The sequence below is a fragment of the Paramisgurnus dabryanus genome, chromosome 18, assembly GCF_030506205.2.
Source record: "Paramisgurnus dabryanus chromosome 18, PD_genome_1.1, whole genome shotgun sequence".
Classification (NCBI taxonomy): Eukaryota; Metazoa; Chordata; class Actinopteri; order Cypriniformes; family Cobitidae; genus Paramisgurnus; species Paramisgurnus dabryanus.
In genome coordinates, this window is record NC_133354.1 from 28352588 (window position 1) to 28375822 (window position 23235).

At 38.3% G+C, this 23235-nt stretch overlaps 1 protein-coding gene across 2 annotated transcripts in view; it reads right to left on the reverse strand.

Moving 5' to 3' along the window:
* The window catches only part of shroom1 (shroom family member 1), a 43600-nt gene that overhangs the window by 9603 nt on the left and 10762 nt on the right, over positions 1 to 23235 (reverse strand). Inside the window, exons 1-6 of one of the 2 annotated variants that reach the window (XM_065287556.2) lie at positions 9882 to 10102; positions 5675 to 8241; positions 5127 to 5179; positions 4398 to 4823; positions 3461 to 3982; positions 432 to 540 (exon numbers count right to left, since the gene is read on the reverse strand). In XM_065287556.2, coding sequence (XP_065143628.1) covers positions 432 to 540; positions 3461 to 3982; positions 4398 to 4823; positions 5127 to 5179; positions 5675 to 8107 — 3543 coding nt within the window. In that variant the 5' untranslated portion in view covers positions 8108 to 8241; positions 9882 to 10102. Of the gene's footprint in view, positions 1 to 431; positions 541 to 3460; positions 3983 to 4397; positions 4824 to 5126; positions 5180 to 5674; positions 8242 to 9881; positions 10103 to 23235 lie in introns of those variants that run through there. The other variant, XM_065287555.2, reaches the window with a different exon arrangement.

Sequence of the window (23235 nt, forward strand, 5' to 3'; positions counted from 1 at the left end):
ATTATTATAGGAACACATTTTTGCATCACATTTGAGCCCTGATCGAGAGCCCCCTCTAGGGTTGAATCTAGATATAAACATAAGAAATGGAATTTTAAACCATCATCTTTAGTGCTTTATCCAATGCTGTTGCGTCTGGGTTTGTGTAATTTATTAATAATTCATTGTGTCCAGAATGAAGCACACATTTGATTTAAAGTGAAAAACAGATTATATTTTGCCAATGAAAGAAAGTGACAGATGAAAAGATGCTTAATAGATTTTGAGGGTGTATGCAAAATCCACTTGGGTCAAAAATCTGAGAGGGCACGTGCCCCTGTAATATCTTTATTCATTTATATGCATTATTTGCAATGCATCATGGGATCTTTTATTTATTGACTAAAAAAACAAGTACACAAGTGGCCTAAATAAAAGACCCTTAACCTTACCTTTTTCTCTGTGATATCTATTTCTGTGTTGCACACTTTTTGGTTTGGGAGAGCTGCTCCACTGTTGAGAGATGGGTCCAGTGGTTTGTCCTCTACAGGCGCTTTAGTGCTTTAAAAAGAAATCAAACAAAAATAAATAAATCAACTACTGTGCAAATACAAATATTTTAAAACTGATCTCAGCATATTTTAAAGGTCACATTCTTCCTGATTCCATTTTTTTTAAACCCTAGTTAGTGTGTAATGTTGCTTTAATAGCATAAATAATACCTGTAAAATGATAAAGCTCAAAGTTCACTGCCAGGCGATATATTTTCTTTAACAGAATTCACCTTTCAAAGCCTACAGCGTACGGCCGGTTTGGACTACAGCCCTCTACTTCCTGCTTTAATGACATCACTAGAACAGTTTGTTGACTAAACTCCGCCCACAGGAATACGTCAGTCGCCAGCTAAGCAAACAGCAAGCTAATCTTCTATCGAATCACAACACGCTAACCAAACTACACAATCAGAACTTGATACGATATTTCTGAAGGAGGGACTTCCCAGAACAAGAAAGACATCAGCCCGTTTTTAGTAAGTAAATTATGTGAAAAATACTGCATTTTTTTACACGTGAAACATGAACACATGTTAAATTGCGCACTGTAAACACAATCAAAGCTTAAAAAACACAGAAAGAATGGGATCTTTAAAGGGACACTTCACCCATTTGCGTTGAGCCTTAGTTAAAGGACCAGTATGTAAGAAATGTATATCAATTAATCATAAAATGGCCCTGATATGTCACTAGACATTAAGAATTTAATTTTAATTTCAAATACTTATATCACTGACAACAGTGGTCCGGCCAGGATATTGTCACTTAAAAAGTGGAGTTGCAGCCCTCAACTGATGTTTATGTTGTCATTTTGTGTATTGGCCACCAGTTTTGTGATTGCAGTACCAGTTTTGGCCCCAATCCTACATACTGTTCCTTTAAAACCCCAGACATGTTTTTGAATGGTCATGCATAATTTTCTCAGTTGCCGCTGAGACAGGAGAAATACAGATTTCAGTGTTGCACTTCCTTCTGTCAATGATGTAAAAATCATCATTTTGCATCATTGAAAGAAGGAAGTCCAATATCTTTGTTGAGGGGGTGAGACTACAAACACCCCTTTTCTCTGTTAAATAGGCACCAAATTCTAAATGTATTTTAAATTTCACCTTCAAATATAACAGACTTTCAATAAAGATTAATGTTTCTATGGGTGAAATGCTCCTTTAAGAAAAACAGCAAGTACAACAAGGCATACGAGTTATTACATTAAACATGTTTACTTTAAACATTGAAATTACATAAACACTGCATTAAACTTCAGTGACGGGTGAAGTACAGTTGTGTATCGATTAAAAATACACCCTAGCTCTGTTTCAAAATATTGTGATGTAACATGAAACCTCATAAGTAACTGAACTGGAACGCTCTACACAAAGGCAGCAAACTCTACGCATCAGACATATCCAGATATCCCACCCTGTAAAAACTCATTTCAGGCAGTTTTACTGACCCTAAAGACTATAATCATTTATACATTAATATAATTCATAAATTATTATCTAATGTTATTACTGTTGGGTAGCTGTTTTAATAACTAGTCAGCTACGCTACTGAAACTAATGACAATTATCGAATGAATGACATTTAAAGGTGACACAAAATGATTGAACAGGGAATTTATCCTTGTTCTGTGATGTGGCATGTCAAATTTTTTTTTACATTACATATAGACAAAAAAAATTTGGTTGGGTTTGTAGCGACTTCGAAGCTTCCTAAAAACCTCTCTCAGAAAGCTCTATTAGGGTGGGGGATTTTAAACGCATGGTTTTGCACCTATTTGGCGTCCCTTCTGGCTTAACTGGCAACCCCATTATGAATTGCAAGCACTTGACGCTGATTGGCTGCCTTTGCTGCAACTCAAAAGAAGTAAACTTCGCCATCTTCAAAACACGGACACACCAAAATTTTATAGATAGAAGAGCACACATGGGAACGTGATTTGCCAATTCGGCTTGAATTTTGCAAACACCGCTGCAATTTACATCCCGTTGGAGGCGAGAGGCCGGATGTATGCAAATTATTTTGAAGGGGGGGAATTGAATGAGAGTGAGGGGGCAGTGAGATTTTAAAAGATTTTACGCTCACTTTAGGTGTTTTTTTGATGAAAAGTAGTAAATGCAAATAATTGAAAATGGAAACGCATTTGCCGAAAGAATTATGACATAGTGAACATTAAACCCACGTGACTGATTGTCTAGCAGTATCAGTTGACGTTGTTTTTCTCGAGGTTGTTGTAATGCCCTTGTTGCTAGTGCCTGTATAAAATTTTTTTGCTTTTTTTCTATGCACAGCATTCAGAGTTTGGTCAATTCAAGCTGCACTTCTTATAAATTTTTAACTTGCCAAATCGTAACTAAATGCAGTCCGGTCTCCTTTTTCGAAGCGCGTCTTGTTTTATTTACTGTTGGTTATTAGGTTACCAATACCACGGTCATTCGCTTGAACAACGCAGCCAATTCGCATTTGTTTTTTTTTTCTTTTTGCAAATTTTGAAAAGATTCACTTCATGTTTCGATGGAAACCCAGCTATAATAACCCACAATACAGTGTAAATGATCTAAACTGAAAAGAGAGAAACAGGTCAATTGCACTGAACCTGTCCTCTTCTCACTCGTACGTTCTCAAATATTTAATTCCCAGAATATTTCACATCATTTGTGGGCATCACGGAGCCATAAGGTGGTGTCTTAATTTGAACCCCTTTTGAAATGGAGAAGGGTATATAATTAATATATCGCAGCCAGATCTCCAAATGGAAACGGGAAACTCTGTTTAGAGATAGACAGCACCCGTGCCTTTTTGGAGATATCGCCCACTTTTGGAGTACATGTCCCTACTTGGAGAGATCCGGTTTGCAGTTATATCTACCTATTAAAAATAGGTAGGAATAGTTATATTTCAAGTGTTCAAAGTGAAGTAGTCACCTGTGTGCAGCTTCTTCTGGATAAGCAACTTTCTGCTCCTGTTTCTTCTTGTAGTGTTCCTCCATTAGAAGTGTATCCTCAGACAACAACTGCTCCATTAGCATGAGCGCTGTCTTTCGATTGGCTATAGGGTAAAAACTACAAGCTAATGATTGGTCAGCTGAAACCACCTCTTGAACCAGCAACTCCCATTCATTCAATGAACCATTCCCAAGAGGTCCATCTTCCTTCTTTTCATTCCCATCTTGTTCTCTGTTGACTGTAAATTCACAGTTGGACTCTGCTTCCTGAATCTCAGATGTAGTTACAGGAATGGGTTCGCTAATACTACATGAGTTATTCAGTGTAATTTGGGGTATAACAACAGTTGTTGCAGAAGATGGCTGATCGTCTATCTTTGTCTCATTTATGTCAGGTGTTGAAATCCATAGATTAGGATCTGTTGTGATTCCATGACTGAAGGAAACTTCCTGATTAGAGATAGACATCTGATTCACATCTTGAAGAGATGTTTGCTCTTTGCTGCAAAATACAATGAAAGATTAGTACACCTAGTACTAGTACACCTCTTCTCAAACAAACTGCACAAACTGAGTCTGAACAAACTGCGGCTGCAAATGATGACGGTAAACTATTAACAGTAACTACTTGCACATACTGGGCTGGCCATATGCTAAGTGCACACTCCACAACTCTTACTAAATGTCATGTTGCTGTCATAAGCATACAGTTTGGTTGAACAAATGTTTGCTTTGGTTTGTGTGAGGGAGAATTTACACAGGACAAATGTAATGTAATTGAAACATCCTGTCTTTATCATCTGTGTAGTATACACACCTAAACCAAGACATTGTGAGTCATGTAGTGTAAACTGAAGAAATGCTAAAGTCATGCTTTGCATTTGCAAAAATGTATGCAACAATGAATTAAGCTATACCTTCCAGCTTCCAAATTGATCTCATCAGATTCACCGGAACGACCGGACATGGGCGTAACTGTGTCATCTCTATTTTTAGATCCATTGCTATGTGGTACAATATAGATTTCACCCTCGTGTGAGGAAACATGCTTTACAGAAAAGGTTGATAGATGCTTCTCAGCATCTGTCTGAGAGTTATCCGTGTGTTGTCCAGAGTTAAACATCTTTGCGTGAGTTCCTGCAGCTAGAAATGACGCTGATCCCTGCAGTTGGTCAAGCTGCTCTGAGCTCTTGCTGAAAACTTCAGGCTTTGAGATCTTAGACACACCGAGTTCTTCCATAGATTTTCCTCTTGGTGCTATTCTTCGTGGCCGGCGGTCATCAGGTTCAGATACTGTATGACTGGGACAGAGTGCTGTATCTCCCTCTGATATTCTCGGAGCACTGAAAACCACGTTACAAGCTTTTATTAATTTATTACACATTATTTTAGAGCTAAAATTTAACCACTAAAATATATTTATCCAAATCCATTATAGTGACATACAAAAAATAAGGAACCAAACTGTTCCACTGTTTACCTTGAGGTTAAAGGTAACTCAAATCACATTCAAAATATTGTGCTGACTTAATTATTACATTTGTTGAAGATTCAAAGTGTGAATATGGGTGGCTGCTGTCTTGCTCAATCAAAAGAGCCTATCTGTGTCTATATGTGTATATAGATATAAAAAAATAATGGGTTACCTTGAAATGTCCTTGTTACTATTGGCTGAAAATTCATTTGCATGTTTCCGAACCTACGAAAACAAAAAATTATTCCAAATCATCAATATGCAAAACAAAATGTAGTTGGTGAATGCTTAAAATGTTGTAGAGTACAGGGCCACACACACTATAGACAATAACTATGGACAATAACTGAAATGGCAGACGACACTGTGAAGAAGCTTACTGCCGAGGTCCATAACATAAAATTATCTCAGGTGTTTAGCGCTGTTGCAGTGAAACTGACTATGTAATGTTTTTATTCTACTACATTAACAACACCAGCAGATAAAATTATAGATTACAAAAACTAGATTCACTGTTTAAAAATACTGCTGGTTATAGCTACTGTAAATGCAAAAAAGTACTGCAGTGCATCGTTATTGTCTGATGCTGTGCTTGTTTATATAGTTATCCTTAAAGTGTGAAATAGCAGAAATATGGATTGCCGTAAAAACTCTTCATTAGCAGGGAAAGAGTTAAACCATGAGTGTTTTGAATGGTTTGATAACATTGTTAAATGATACCTGAAAAGCATGAGGATTTGAGGTGCTGCGAGCCCGGAAACACTCTGGTTGTTTAAGCTCTTCCAAGAGATCCTCCGCAGAGGCCGACTTCCCTGCCGTATGGGATTCTTCCCTTGAGCTGGACTGCCTTGCGTGGCTGCTGGGCTGAGCAGGAAGAAACTGGGTATATTTAACAGAACTTGACACAGAGTCAAGAATTCGACCAGCAGAGAGAGGCCTGTAGAGCTTCTTGGAGCCTGCAATGCTAGAATTTCTCGAACTTGATTCAGACAGTCTTCCTGCAGTTGAATTTCTGATGCCGGGTTCTTGTAGAACTTGCTGCTGAGGCTCAGCTACTTTTTGACCAGTTTTACGTTCGATGTATGCTACCAAAGCCTTTTGCTGAAGGTGCTTCAGGGTTGGTTTTGAGAAGTTGGAGGCAGAAAAAGTACGCCCCCGTATTTCAAACATCTTTTTCCTTGAAGCTACTAGACTGTGATCCATCTCTGCAAGTAGACCTTCAACTTCGTTTCCAAGTGAGCGGCAGGTCATATGAGAAGGTTCATCTGCCAGCTGGTGTAACTTTTCAGGCTCAGAATGAGACAGTTTTTTCTGATCTGCTGTCAAACGCTTCCTAGACCCAACTCGAGGCACCTGTGGTTGAGCAATATTCTGTGGTTTTTCTTTTTCAATTTCTTTCTCAATCTCCTGACCCAAGTCTCTAGTGTTTCCTTTTTCTGTCATTTGAAGCTTGTGTAGTTGTGAAGTAAGATTGTCTAAGCTGGAAGGCATATTTTGTGATAGAGGACCAGCAGGTAAAACAGAAAGCCTTTTGACTGTCTGTTGCTTGATCCTGAGGGGCAAAGACAGTTGCAAATCTCTCCTTTTAAAAGAAGTCTCCCTCAAAACCTTGGACTGGGCATCTTTTAGTTTTTCCTTGTAATACTTTTTATAAGAGTTGTCTAGGGTACCACAGATGTAGGGAAAATCAGGTTGTTGTTCTATAGATATTGTACTCTGCCCATGTTCACTGCTAGGAGAGATTTGTCCATCATTTCCTGCCTTCTGCTTATCTTTTCCACAGTCTGGAACTTCAATCCCCATTTCAGATTCATTTTTGTTTTTGAGCTTGCTAATAAATGATGCCCTGTTGGCTCCTGTAAGGTGGTATAGAAGTGGGGTGGTCTCCTTGCTGATCTTGTCATTTTGAACATCCAACTGGGGCAAAGTTCTTGCCATCTGTTCATCTTTCTTGGGGTTACCAGGATGGTCTTCTTTAATCAAAGCTGGTACCATAATTTTACCAACGACACTGTCCTCAGGACCACAGTAGAAGATAGGGTGGCTAGAAGAGTAATGTCTCTCAGTTTCTTTACATGTGACCCTTTGGTCCTCTATGCCTAGAAAGGTCTGTTCTGACTTATAAGGTGGGACAATTGCCTTGTTATTAGGATCCACAAAGTCATTCTGATTGTTGAATTTGAGTTCCTCCTGGATAAACAATTTACCACTTGGACCATCCGGACAGCTTTGTCTTCTACGCTGAGCTATATAGGACCATTCACTGGGGGCTTCTATGCTTGCACTGTCCCCAACATCTTGATTGACACTGGATTCAGGGGACTTTAAGACACCTGTAACAAAATAGAACTGCCCTTTATTGTGGACACTCCCACTGGTTGATTTCTGTGGCATATGGCAGGAGTTGACATAGCATTTCTGCTCAGAAACAGGACGAACATAAGCTGAATGTGACCTCCTCCGCTGAGTTTCAGAATTACCACTTCTTGACTGTTGCACATGCTCTGGCTGAAAGGTTTGCAGGGGCAACCTGTTGGAAATGCATGAAGGTTCTTGTGGCTCAACCATCTTGTCCTCAAGGCCTTGGTTGGGCTGATCTCTCTGAAAATTCTGTGAAAATACATAACCGCAACCAGGCTCAGCCTGGACACCACAGACCTCCACTTTTCTGGTCTGCTGAGAAACAGAAGTGTCAGCAAGGTGTCCTTGAGGACTCTGACGTGCCCTTGAGTTCTTTAGGTTCTTCGTTGTTACTAAGCTTTCCAGACGAGCAGGAGGTGGTGGGGGTAATACAAGATGTGTAGGAACTGTTGGTCCTTGTTGCTCGATGGCTTCCATAGAACGGTAAATGTGGTCCATGCTCTTTGAATTTGAGTCAAGAAAGTTTGGGCTATATTTAGCTTTAGCATATTTCAAATCGGTGTATTGCAAGCTGTGTGACTGCAGATCATCCAGCAAAAAGGGTGAGGGATAATCAGGGACTGTGGATCCGCCAGAGAATGAGCTATAGGCAGAGTCTCCTTTGCTGTGGTGATGGGTATACTGATCAATACTGCTACTGGACTTTGCAGGTGAAAGTCGACTGACTGGAAGACTTAGAGGGTGCAAATCAAGATTACTCATTCTCTCAAACTGGAAATGATAGGAATCCATCCGGATGACAAAGTGCAAGGATGCACCCAGGTGAAATGAAGAGAATTAAAAGCTGCTGAGCTCTATATTTTCCAGTTATTTCTTCATCTTCTCAATATAGTCGTAGAGCAGAAGCCGCATGGATCTGGCAACACCTAGGGGAAAATCAAACACATTTATTTATAAAACTGGTGTTTAGCTAAATTTCCTTATAAAGACAATATACACATCTCAATGCATTTTATAATGGTACAGAAAATGTGAGCTAACCAATTTACAGCATTGCAGAAAATTGGGGCTAAAAAAACTCTAGTATTGATAGCCAAATAAGTTTATCTTCATTCCTGGTGAAAAACACTAGAACAAGCAAATAAATGTCTTCTGTATTTCTTTAAAATTACGTTGGGTGTGTTTACTTGGGAATTAACTAAACTTTTTAGAATGTGCTTTTCTTACAGCTTTTTTTGTTGACTGAAAATAGCTATATAGTTAGTTTTTCAATTACTAGTGTTATGTGTCCGCTAGAAATAATTTCTGAGTTTGCCAAACACTGTAATCTATTTTTTAATGTGACGGAAACTGCAAAATTTCATCAAGTTAATGTTAATACTGACATTATCTGATAAAGCTATGTCAATGACTTTTTAACTCTACAGGAATGTGTTTGAACACTGTTCAAGTCTATTACAGTGCAGCACATTGAATCAAAAATCTGATAACGGCTTTCAGTCAGTTAATTTAGGAATTCTTCCAACTCAAGTCATTTCCTTGATCTTTATTTACCAACTTACTATGATTTAAACTGTTGATTTAAACTGGAACTGAGGAAACCGACACATTAGGTGTGTAATAAATTTTTTTTTACATTGACAATGAAGTTGTTTGTGCTCACTTTTAAAATTACTTTTTTTAATCAAATGTAAGGAGAATTAAAGAATAATGAGCAGATGCACAACCATCAGCAATGACAACACTAATGAGTCCTGAGGATCAGGTGGGTGGATTGGGAGTGATAAAAATGCATGGAATGCCATTTCAACCTGAGTAAAATATTTCAGAAATAATCATGTGATAACTCTTAAACAGATTATGCACTGATAAAAACGTAATGAATGTAGAATAAAAACATTTTGGTTTGGTCATGGCCTTGGGTTGATAAACTTCACCCTAACATAACACACTGTAAAAAATTATTTGCTGCCTTAATTTTTTTTATCAAATCATGTCAACTTACTATTATTTGACTATAAATGAGTTTGTTATAAGTAACTTGTAAATATAGTTTAAAAAAGTCAACTCTCTTGTCAAGATAAATACTAGTAAAATGACATGACTTGTAAATCTGAGTTGATTCAACAAAAATTTTTAAGGCAGCAAGGAATTTTTACAGTGCAGGTTTCACAAGATACAGCTAAACATGCCAAGTTCAAACCATGGTGATTTCCCCAAAGTTATCTAATCTCAGATGCTGTTACCTGACAACAACCATTTATATAAGAAAACATTAAAGCTTCCGTAAACACAACGGCTTAAAGGTGTTGCTAAATGAGAACATTATGCCAAAATTACATACTGCTGTATGGACACATAAGTGTTCATGTAGAGGAAATGACCCGACCACAAACGCAGAGAAAAATTCTAGTGGAAGGAAGGGAATGCAAGCCTGAGGAAACAACATCATTTCTCTATCCTGTTTATGCGTTTGATAGTCAGCCAGCAAAGCATGTTCGACTGCATCAGTGCCAAGACACTTACCTCTCTTACATTAATGTTTAAAAGAAGTATACTACTCAACTCCAATGAGGATGAAATGTTACCGAGCGTAGATACCCCTACTAATTCCAAGATAAAGAAAAGTGCTGTAAAGTCTTTAAACTTCTCTGCAGGCACATCCTGGATAACATTCTCCTCAGGAGTTTCGCTCCGATTGGCTGTTCAGTCAGCATAGCAAATCTCTCCTCAGACAAACGGCAGGAGGAAGGGCCTCCGTGCCTGTGACGTTCACCCTGCAAGTGCACAATGGGTGCAGCAGAGGGAATATTTCACCGCTGATAATGGCGTCTGAGGAATGAAGAAAGCCTTGCATTCCTGGCCGGCTTCAGAATAAAGAGGGCCCCGGTGCCATTAATTCCCCGAGTCCTCTACACAGGGACAAATGCCAAGCAGGAGGGGTAGACTTTTCTGTCCAGACCCTCTCAGAGATGGGCCTTCAGTACTGTAAAGACTTCATCATCCAGCCCATTATCCCATTCAAAATCATTTGAGCTGGAAGAACACGTAGGACGTACGCAAAGCCGCTGTTATTGTGCTCCAGCAGGAAAGAAAACGAACAAATGAGATCTTGTTAACATCTCCACTGTTTCTCCTAGACAGTAATGAGATTAACTGGAGAGCAAACGAAACTTCTGCTCAAGTTTCATTGTATGTCTCAAACTTCATTGTTTAATGAAAACAATGTACTTGTTTCTATTTTTATTTATCTTGAGGAACATAATGGAACACATATAAGAAAAATCATGTATAGTACATATCCCAATCTCTGTGCAATACTTTTGCTATCCAAAAAAATACCTTTTAAAATATTCACCTATAGAACAGAAATAAATGGAATTCTGGAAATGCATTGGAGAAGTTCATGACCAATTTATTTACTTATTTATGAGGAATCCTCCGGCAGGTGCACTCATTTTGTAAACGTTACTGCCACTCCCACCTGACATCTAAATCTGTAAATATACAAGTGCCCCTATCAAACAAGAGCAAGCTATTCTTAACATGTTCTGAGTATTATCCACCTGCTACAAGATGCTACTTATATTTTTTAAAGGGGGGGTTCAGATGTTCTTGGGGACATTTGCGAGTTTACACCAAAATTCAAGGCAAGACTATATAAACTTTAAAAGCTGTCTGCAACCATGTAAGTAGCAACCGCAGGGGAAATTTTCCAAACACCGCCACTATCCTCATCCATGTTCTCTGATTTGTTACTTGGAGAACATTCGGCCAATCACAAGTGAGCGTATAAAACAATTATTTCTCGTGCACATGAATGATGCGTCTGCTGGGTCACAATCAGTGTAGATATCTCGATTTGCTTATTCATTGAAATTTTTATGATCCGTAAGTTTTGGTTTCTAAATTTGACCTAACCGGTGTTAGTTATTATGATGCAAGACAGAAGCCGAAGGGTTGTCCTGTATTTGTATTCAGAAAATATATTTAGCCCATTTTTGGTGGGGGGGCAGTAAGGGACCTGGATAATGGATGGGGGGAGCTGGCCCACTAAAGGTTGAGAAACACTGGTTTATAGGTAGGGCTGCATAATAATTAATCGCAACTAATCGTTTGCAGAATATTTGCATGTGTATACACATTTTTATATTAAAGGCGCTCTAAGCGAATAATGTGCGACGTCACTTCCTGTTGATGTTTGAACTGTTTTCAAACAGACAGAGCGTAGCTAACTCCTCCCCCTCCCCCTCCTTTCCGTGCTTTCATGAACGCGCCCAACCCCCACCCCCAAATCCTTCTTGTCGTTTATTGGCTGGAATACTTTGTTTTGTTTTGTGCTGATGATTTTGTTGATATTGCCGTTTGTGAAGCCTGGGCTGTCTACAGAGATCGCGTTTTTTTACAGTTTGATCAGCGGACAGGCAGCAAGCAGATAGTGAGGAGATGTTTCCGGTATGTAACAAAAAATGTTTTATGGTCTAAAACGCTTCAATTCGCTTAGAGCACCTTTAATACATTATATATAAATATGAATGCTTATATCTATTTTTTTTCTTAAAATTAGACATGCATGTGTGTGTGTGTATGTTTATATATTAAACTTTTATTCTGCAAACGATTAGTTGCGATATAACCTATAGGTTACACTTGTTACACACCAAATAAATATTTAGCAAATAGTATGAAAACATTGACCAGCACAATCAGCACACCCAAGTACCTTTGTGTTTGGGCCACAGATTTTATAAGTTTTATAACTACATAACAAACCTCCAACTCACTTCTCTGAAATGTTACAGCTGTTGACTTAAAGTCCTCTTTTTGCCCGTGCTATGAAACGCCAAGTTTTAACATTTCAGTCAATTCCTTAAAGGGATACTTCAACGATTTAGCATTCAGCTTTGTATCTGTAGAAACCCGGCAGTATTACTGAATGACCATGTTTCCCTCCATCATTTCCCCCTGAGAGGAGAGATATCTGCATTTTGGTTCTGCAAAAAAGTCCTCCGATGATGCAAAAATCGTCATATTACATCATCGGAGGACTTTTTTGCAGAACCAAAATGCAGATATCTCTCCTCTCAGGGGGAAATTTGGGAGGGAAACATGGTCATTCAGTAATACTGCCGGGTTTCTACAGATACAAAGCTGAATGCTAAATCGGTGAAGTATCCCTTTAAGCAAAAGTCATGCCCTATGTTACTCAATAATGTGTCGCATTTCTCAAGTTATTTGGATTACAGGATATCCAAATGTCTGGAGCTTTTCATTAATGCTACAATAATAATTCTGACACAGTCTTGTGGCGACTTGCATCTGGGATTATAAAGAACATATACAGTTCAGCGGTTCTGACCCAGATTTTAAATACTCTTTACAAGTAAGGGTATATAAAGCAGGATCAAGATCAGTTACAAAAGTATTTGCATTACTTGTTATGCACAATTCAGCAATGAAAAATAAATGCTAAGAGTCACTGGGAACGTTCCAAGTAAAGCCCGATTTATAGTCGTGCGTTAGCTCGACGGCGTAGCTACACCGTAGCCTGTGCGTAGCTCTGGGTAGCCTGACGTGCACCTCACAAAATGTTTAACAGTGCGTCAGTTCTATGCGGACCGCAAGCGCTGTGATTGGTCCACCAGAACCCCTCCCGTCAGGTAAAAAAAACACGTCATAGGTATTTCTGTTCGCAACGGTGAAAACAAAGATGAGCCAAGTTGAGGAGTGATTTAACTCAAACTGCAACAAAAGTCGCTGTTTATTTACTTCATCATTGCTGGTCTTCTTAAATCATACACAAGTTGCTGTTTCTTCTTCGTTTGTGGGTTAACTTGCCAAGCTTTTCCTTCTTTGATGGTCGCGATGCTACTGTGGTTACACACGTGGACACTGCCTACCAGCAGTCGCAGACAACGACGCAAAAGTATAAATGAAAACCAACACGGAACCTACGCCGTCACGGCTACGCCGTAGGACCTACGCACAACTATAACGAGCCCTTTAGTCTTTTTAAATGGCAAATCTCTTTAACTACTGTATGTGCACATGCAATAACTGAACTTAAAGCATTAATATATCAGTAGCTATGTTTCCATTGCAGATTTGAGAAATGACAGCGTTTCCATTAACTGATTATTAGCAACTGAAACGTAGTTTTTCCTCTCGCGATAAGTCATTCCGAATCCAAATATCACGTCGACTGATGTTGTAGATTTACTAATATCACATCCACCGCACTAGGCATTATTTTTAACCAAAGCAGACATGAGAGAATTATACAAACATTAACGCCAAGGAAAGCCCTGGCAACATATATGTGTTTCTGGTAATAGTACATTATTTTAAATCAAAAGAGATGTCAAGGAAAGCCTCTTATACTTGGAAGCGCACACATATTGAGTTGTTTCTGGAAGGTTTTAGGACATACTGTGTCAACTTCAAATAATAATACTTGCATCACGTGACCTTAAAATGCAAATAAAGAGTTACCAATGCAGTTTTGCAAAATACACTTCCGAATTGCCTGAAAAACCACCTCATGTGAGCGTAAAAACTTTTTGACGATTTATGGGAGTTTTTGCAAAATTGACATTCCACCTTAAAATATCCAAGTATTTTCATCCATATCTTTATTAGACAATAATAAAGAAGGTTCACAGGCCCCATAGAGCCGACAGTTATTGAAACATTCTTGTGTACATTATTATCAGTTAAAGTAATTACTGTAGTGGCCTAAAGTGATGTCTGAGGGGGATTTGTACAATATTTCCTTTTAACCACAAAAAACACTTAACTTTTAAGGTATTTACTGGACAAATATTTTTAAGAAGGCAAACCAAATTTAAAAGGTTAATCCACTTGAATATGACCATCTCCAGGAAGATCGAGTTTTCATTTCTGGAGAAAACCATAAAAGGTCCAGAAAGAACTAAACTTTAACCAGAAATGTTTGTGCCAAATTACAACACATTCCTAACATTACCTCACTAAGGTAACAAGACAGAAGAATGAATCTGTGTAACCAAAGACAGTAGAAGGATGTGAAGAAGCACCAGTGCGGAAGTGGCTGCTTATAAGAAAGGCTTGATGTTCTTCAAAGAGCTCTCTGTATAAACTGGCTATCAACAATAGCCAGGAAGCAACCTAAGAGCTGCCAAAGTCTGAGAGATGTTTTATGAAATGCAAGGCGGTAAAAATGACGTTAGAAGTGGGAAACCATTGTCACTCATGGTAAGGACACTGGAAGACATAATGGTTGACCTTAATTTTTCTTTCATTACCTTTAAACACAATTAGAATACAAAACCAGGAAATTTGAGCAGACATACAGGTAGGTAGATTCCATAGGGATGTGCACACAAAGGTGTCAGGATTAGACAAGGTAATTTACCACCATGATGCAATCTTTTCTCATGGGCGTTCCAATTATATAACTCATACAACTGTATATCACATCACATGAGGAGGAGAGGACTTTATCTGCTTTTAAAAATTGTTGAAGTGAGCAAGAGATCTGCTTATCTAGAAAACATGATTACAGTAAGTCATATGCATGTAATCTGGATTTCTAAAGCTTGTTTTAAAAAAACTGGAACAAAAAACAAGATTAACATTATTCCCTGGTTTCACAGACAAGGCTTAAGGCTAGTACTAGTACTAGACTAAGATACATGTTTGAGTTGTCTTAACTGAAAATAACTTGCACTGAAAGATGTTAAACTATGCCAGTGCCATTCATTTGTCTCAAGATATGCACCAGTAATGTCTTTTTCTAAAGCATTTTTACAAAAGATGCTTAAACATCTTAACTCTTTCACCGCCATTGATGAGATATCTCGTCAATTAAGAGAAAACGCTTCCCTGCCAATGACAAGATTTTCCGTCTTTCCGCAATACCGCTATTATCCACCAGGTGGATCCACCCTTCCGCTACTTTTTAAACCCGAAAGTATTGCCCTATGGCAATCGGCTGCATGTCCGTGTCTGTTTTAAAGATCGCTCTGAATGGGATCTCTATGAAAAGTCCGTAATAAAAATCTCTGCTTATCTCTGCTTTTTGCTCAAAATGTGGTGTTTTTGCAGAAACCTACCCATATTCAAAAGCTGATTTCAAAAGAACCACTGAAGGTAGGATGACATTTTTTTTTTGTTTGAAAGCAGAGGGTCTGTTCTTTCATTTGGTATATTGTTTGTTTATATATTTAAAGAATAACATTTTCTGGAAGGCATTAAACTTTGGTGAAAATCATGAAAAACGCTGGCGCTGGCTGGCAACTTTTTTTAAAAACGCTGGCGGTGAAAGTGTTAATTTAACTAAGGCCTAGTCGTGGATTTAGCTAAGCCTTGTCTGTGAAACCAGGCCTATAACTTGCATTATGTTGGGAGGTTATAAATACATGATGAATTCCATAAATAAATAAAGAGGTGCAATGTCTTATAAGTATGTAACCCAAACTGGTTAATAAAACCAATACCTTTCCATTCAAATAACTACAAGAATCCTGCATCCTTTTGGCCATCTAGGAGCTTTTAATGGTTTCTTATCAGAGAAGATGTGATTACATTGTAGGAATGTGCAAGATAAGCTTAAACAGGTAAAGCAAATAGAACCTGGACTGTATTATGTCATGTGTCTCAAACATTGACCTCTATTAGGGGTTGTGTACACCAAAACTTTTATGCCCTCGGCCGGCGCATGTTTTCAATTGTTTCCAATGGAAGCTCTGCGTTTTTCAAAAGAGCCAGCAGCTAGCAGGTTTTTTCCGCGCTGAAAACCGGCGCCCAGCGGTTTTCCCGCGCTCGGGGCTGAGCACAGAGAGTTGAAAAATGTTCAACTTTGAATGAAAAGCTCCGCTCGTCAATGTCAGTTCTCGCGCGGCCGTCCAATCACAGTGGAGGTGGGGCAGGACAAGTATCACAGCAACCAACCGTCTTACAGCTGATGTATCAGAGCTACCAAAGCGCTTAGCTGAAGAAAGCTGGCACTCAGCTGAAAAACAGCTGGCATTCGGCGTTGTCCAGGTGTTTTCAGCCGTGTTTAAAAGTTTTGGTATGCACAACCCCTTAGAGCTTTCCACACCTAAATTTAAAATGTGATCTGTGCAGCAAAATACTTTGACAGCTTCATTTGCAGAGATCTAAATATTGGGAAAGTGAATCATCACTGGTCTCATGTTGGTTTCCGATATATCGTTGCAGACTCAAGTTTTAATATTTCTGCACATGTAAGTCTGTCTCCTTCACTCACTGAAAAAAATAATAAGTAACATTTATTTTTAGGTTTTCTTTTGCAAGTTTTTGTACTCAGGTTTTTCAAGTAAATATAACACTTGAAAAATTAAGTAAAATTTACATAGAAAAGCTGAGTAAAATTAACAAAAAAACAATAAGTAGAATTTACTTAAGTTTACTAAGTAAAGTTAAGATTACACTGTAAAAATATGTGATGTTTACTTCAAATTTATATGTATAATATTGTTACCAAAACATTTTTAAAGTACTTTTAAAGGGTTACTTCTTTAATGGAATCTTCCAGATTTAATCACGTAAAATGTCTTCTTTTCTTTATTTATTACTATATACCACATTATGTTGAACAAGTAAGAGACTCAGTAGGTCTCAGTACTGGCTAGGGCTGGACCAGAATATTCCAATATTCGAATATTGGTTCCGTGGGTTGACATTCGATTTTCAGTTTTGAGATTCAAATATATATATATATATATAAATATATTTTACAGCGTTAATGCAGAGCTTTTGCCAGGCAGGAAGTGCGCTTCACGCTCCCGCTCTATAGGTGGCGCAGAGAGACCAACATCCATAGCCAACAGCCACCAAACGCCACCAGTTGAAGAGATCGCCTCGAACGTAGAGCGCGATTCCTGCTTTGGCATTCATGCTAATAGTGTTGTAAATAACGTTCAGTTTCTTGCAAAAACTGATTGATTTGCTTCACAAGACGTCAATATGTCACACAGAGTTATGGGGGATTACTTTTGTATTGGATATATATGCTTTATCAGTTGACTTGCATGACGGAGCACTGGGGTTTCTGCAAAATATCTTCTTTATTGTTCTACTGATGAAAAAACATATTGGATGGTGTAAGTGTTATAAATAAACTCGATTTTGAAAGTATGCTACCGTTTTATTACAGTTGTTGAACTCTGTTCATTTATTTTCGTTGTTTTGTTTAAATAGCCTACCCTTTACGTTGTCAGTAATTACTGTGCTGTTAATTTCTAATACGGGAGTGTTTGTTTGTAAGAAAAATGTTAGGCTACCTCATTAAAAGTATTGCTCTTGTGTTTTGTTTCACTAAAACCCCATTCACACAGACCTCTGGTCCCAGAAAATACCCGTAAAATTGCCAGATAAGCGTCTGTGTGAACAAAAACTCGTTCCGTTAATCTTCTGGGATCGTTGCCGGAAAGAGGACCTAATCAGATACCTGGATAACCCTCTGTGTGAACAAGAAGCCGCAAGAATGCCGTAATGGGCGTGTCGTAGTGAGGACGCGCGCGTCATCAAACCAAAAGCTAATGGTTCAGCTCCTTACAACGAGAGATAACATGCATATAAACATTCACCACGAGAAATGTTGCAAACTAGATTGAAGCAGTTACCAGGAAATCATAAATGACGCATAAACAATGACGCACGTGCCGTAGTAAGGACGCGCGTGTCATGGCAACATGAAGTTGGTTCAACTCTTTAAAATGAGGGATTTACAACATTCACGACGAGAAATGTCAGCAAACTGGACTGAAGCAGATATCAGGTAAGTTAGCTCGTTACTTACTGCGTTGAAACGGAGATCATTCAGCAGCATAAAAGAATATCGCGTCACGTGCTCATTTGAGCTATAATAAACGAAAATACCCGCGCGTCATACCAACAAGATAAATCGTTCAGCTCCTCAAAATGCGGGTTTTAAATGCATATAAACAATCACAATGAGAAATGTCTGAAAACTGTATTAAAGCAGAGATCAGGGAGCTTGTCAAATATCCACTCTGAAGCTGAGATCATTCACCAGAATAGAACTGTGCGTTCACGCGCTTCTTTTGTAGTCTTATCATAAACAAAAATGCACGTGAGTTGTTTCTGGAGAGAGAAATAATAAATAATATGCAAACTTCAGATGCTGCGTAGAAGAGAGGGCGGGACTTTCAACAGGTCACGTGTCTTTCTGGGACCATCAGAAGCCGGGTAGTCATTGCAGTGTGAATGAACAAAAAATGTAATCATCCCGGAAAAATCCCGGATGCCTGTCCCATGTATTTTATGGAATTTGTGTGTGAAAAGGGCTTAATGCCGTTCTCGCATGACGCGTGACAGGCACGCAGCTTCCGGCTTGCGCTGTTCTGTAGTATTTTTCAAGTTTAATAATTCTAAACGTGTCACATGTCCATATTGCACGAAAAAAGGCACTACACTCCCTTGGGGTCGCAGCAACACATCCGCCACATAATAAAACTGCAGACAGACAGACAGACAGACAGACAGACACACACACACACACAGAGAGATTCCTGCCTTTATTAAAGAGAAAAATATGTTAACACAAGGTTAATAGTTATTGCCAACTGTGTCCTACAGCTAGTGAACTAAATATTAATTTCATATCTGAAAATACATAACAGTATAACACATACGTGTTGATTTCTTTCAGCAACAATGCATTTCTATAGACTTGACAGAGGTTTACTTGAGATTTTTTCTCTAATGTTTGAGACCTGACTGGGTGAGGATTAAACTCCCTTAAACTCGTCATCTGTCATTTCTGTTTCCCTTTTCCTGCTTTGCACCAAAAAATTCTGATGTCCATCTACAGGAGCCAATAGTGATCGAGTTAAAATAAGATTATAATTATTATTTATAACGTACTTTAGTTTTGTTAGGTTTTCATAAGATATCTCAATTGCGTGGCGTTACCTGGTGCGGCTAAACGCTGAACGGACAGAAGCGCGCGTCTGGATATGTTTTTGTACGTGTACGCGTCCGTGCGACTGAATAAGATTCCCGTCGAGTGATATGAAATCAAAATGCTTCCAGACGTTGGACTTAAAAGATGACAGGGCATTATCTATATCAGTTTCTGTTTCTACCGAAGTCATTTTGCTGACCTTCAGTTCAAGCTGCAGGTGATTCAAGCGATGGCTGTGTGACTGCGGTGAAGCACAGGTGACGCTGGCGCAGAGTAGATCACTTGTTGACCGGTCAATGAATAAAATTAAGAGAACGTCATCGTATAAATATCCCCATCATGCATGATGCAACATCGTGGCAAATTTTTGTATCGCGAAGTATCGTTACATCCCTACTTGCCTGGCAGCCTTACTATGCAAAAAGGTTTAGTTTACAGCCATTAGAACAGTGTTTCATTTTTATTATCTTTTACATATGTAAGCCTTGTCTAGAAACTCAACAGAAACCCAGAGAAATACTGCAAATCAATGTCATGGCAATGCCAAATGATGTGCTAGAGAAATCTTAAACATTTTCCCAAACGTTCTAGGGCTGTTAAATATTTTAATATCCTTGAAAGCTCAAAGACAAAAACTTGCCAGGTGCACTTTTCTGCATTTGCAACTCTGTTGGAAAATAACCTGGAAAACATAAGTAACTTGATCCAGGCAGTGGAAATTGCTGAAATTCTCACTTTACATGCACAGAGAGGCCATGCCAGGTAGAGATGCTATCAGATGACAGCTACCTGTCAATCAAACTCAGCACTGTAACAAACATTTCAGCTTACTATTAACTAGCTGTAACAAAGCTGACATTATTGATGAGACATGCGCGTAAAAATACAACCAATAATATATATAAATATATAGAGCCAGGGAAAGTAAAATTAATATATATATTTGAACCATTTGTTGTTTCACGAATGAAAGTGTTACAATAAACATGACCCCGTGAGTGCTGCGGTGCTCGACTCTTGCACCCACTGAAATGGCCAAGCTCATGTTCAATTTCTTAACATTTGCTTCACATTTCATGCCTAAAACCACGCTGAAAACGTGACGTGCCCTCTTCAAAGTGTTTGGGGGCTCCAGAGCGTCTGTCGTTGCTAAGTAACTAAGCATTGCTTGATGTTGTGACGAGAACCCACCGAAAAGAAATCGGCGCCTATGAACATGCATGTTTGTTAAGAAATATACTGTATATCTGATCCTCATTACATTTTTATATTTCAAAATGTATGCATTATATATATACCCCTATATGCATCAGCGCGAGCATGCACATACAAAAATTATATCCAGCAAAGGCTGCTGTACAAGTAATATGACAAAACACTTGCTCCAGCATATAAACTTAAATTATACGTTTGAGATCTACTGCTGCTAACATGTCCACTTCACAAGGTAGGATCTTACGAAGACTACTTCAACAGGAATAAATGATATAGTGACTGAAAATATTAATTCACTTTACATTTAAAATTATTTGACAGTGATTAATAAACACAAATAGAATTGTTTAAGTATATGCATTATTTCTTTTATTATATGGAACCGGGAATCGTTAGGCAGAACTGGAACCGGAATCAGAACCAGAAAATTACTTACAATACCCAACCCTACATTTAAAAAGGACACACGCAAAAAGGGCACATTTTGCTCACACATACAAAGTGGCAATTTTAACATGCTTTAATAAATTATCTATATGGTATTTTGAGCTAAAACTTCACATACGTACTCTGGGACACCAAAGATTTATTTGACATCTTAAAAAAGTCTTTAAATGTCCCCTTTAAATTAAATGAGCATAGTAGAAATTCTCAAAATAATGCAACATTATCAAATATTAGTAAAAAGTATTACGTCCCGAAAGGAAATTCTGACATTAAAACCCGATTTAAAAAAAATTACAAGGCGGTTACGCATGAAATAAAACTTATAATAACGAAAAATGACTATGATTTCTGTTAATCAACCAAACCAACTCTATTTGCACGTGACAATAAACTGGATGGGCAAATTTGTAAGCAAGGTGGTCAGTTCTTTTCAGATTAATCGAAACCAATATGATGCTAAAGAACCCAAACTATTAAGTAGGGATGCACCGATGCCGATACTGGTATCGGGTATCGGCCTCGATACCACATTTTCTAAAGTACTCGTACTCGTTAAAAGTCCCCCGATACTGGGGATTGATACCACGGTCTGAGAAATGTCTATGTTTGAGCGGCGTGTAAGGGGTTAATGCCTCGTGTTGTCCAAAGAGGCAGAGTTTACAACAAACTTGAAAACTAGTCCCTTGTTTTTTTGTTAAATTATATGACTAAAGCTGTTACCTGTAAATTTAAATCATGTTTTTTATTAAGTACTCGGTATCGGTAAGTACTGAAATGCAAGTACTCGTACTCGTATTCCAAAAAAGTGGTATCGGTGCATCCCTACTATTTAGCATTAAAAAGTGATTCTCCTTTCGCTGGTTTGAAAAGTTAGTTAATTATTACGAGTGGCTTTAACACACTGTCTAACGTATCACTTACCTCCCTCAACAACTCCACCAGCATGCTGTCAACATCACAAAGTGTCATGTTCTCTAAAGAGTATGAAGATGTTAGATAAGAAAACATTCCTCATTTTCTTTAAGCAAAATATAATTTCTTAAGTTTCTTCTTTTGATTTGTTTAGGACATTCCAGATCCATCCAAGTGTATCTCTAGTCCTTTGATAGTTAACATGACCTCATCTCTCATTGTTTTAATAATCCTCTCTGGATTCCTTTGCAAGAACCTTGAGACTGACAATCATGCGACAAGACAAAGCTGATGTCATATAATCTCACCACCTTTAAACAAATACCAAATCTCATTATCTAAAAATGACTGCACAATACAAAATACTTCCTTTACTACCTAATGCTCTGCATACTCTGCCCTATATATAGTATACTGTCCCAAATTTTACTAACATGATAAGAGTAGCGTTCATTGTTGTCACATGACCTCATTACACATTCAATTCTCCAAGTGGTATCCAGGTATCTCAGATGTAATTGATATATGCAATGTCAACAGGCATGCTTTATTGAGGGATACAGTACACAGTGCAATGTATCCTGCACATTTTGGCAACTGCAGTAGGTCAACCAGGTTCTCCTTGCATACTTTACACAGTCCAGTATACAAACTATATACTGCAGAGTGCTATGGTAGTATGCAACTACCAACTACCCTGCTAAACAAATAGCAAAAAATGTGTAAGCAAAACTAAAGCAGGCTATTTGCACCTCTCACATTTGACTTGCAAATGAAAACCGTATGATCAACTGAAGAGACAGCATGCAGACCATGTCCCATACAAATAAGTCCAACCTCTGATGGTTTACGTGTGCAAGAACACTGCTCAAACACTACTGCTTGTTTGCTGACAACTAGAGAAATATTATCTAGGCAGATCAAACCAGGGCAGAGCATCATGCCACTTGTTTACATCGCTGTGCAATCCTGGTCAGGCATAGCAGATGTACTGTATATGTAGGGACTGGCTCTTCCATTAGTCACAATACAAGTTTTTCCCCTTGCACTGCATAAAATCTTAAAAGCTTTGTGATGAGTAAAGATGTTAAGATAAGGATCTCAGTGACAAAGATGCACTAACCGAAAATTAAAACAAACTTTAATAATGGCTGGTTCTTTTCGCTGCATAGGACATCTGGAGTTTAACACAAAAGCCTTTAAGATAAATGCTGCTATTAAAAATCTTTATATAGAAGGTATCTGATAATCACTTTCTCCAAAGAACTGCTTTTAATTTTAGCATATGACAAAGAGCAGCCTATAAAGCAGGTACTCAGTATCAAGAAGAGTGTTCCTATAGCTTAACTGGTACAGCACTGTGTTAGCATGAAAGGTCATCTCCGGAAACACGCAGTGATAAAATGTATGGCTT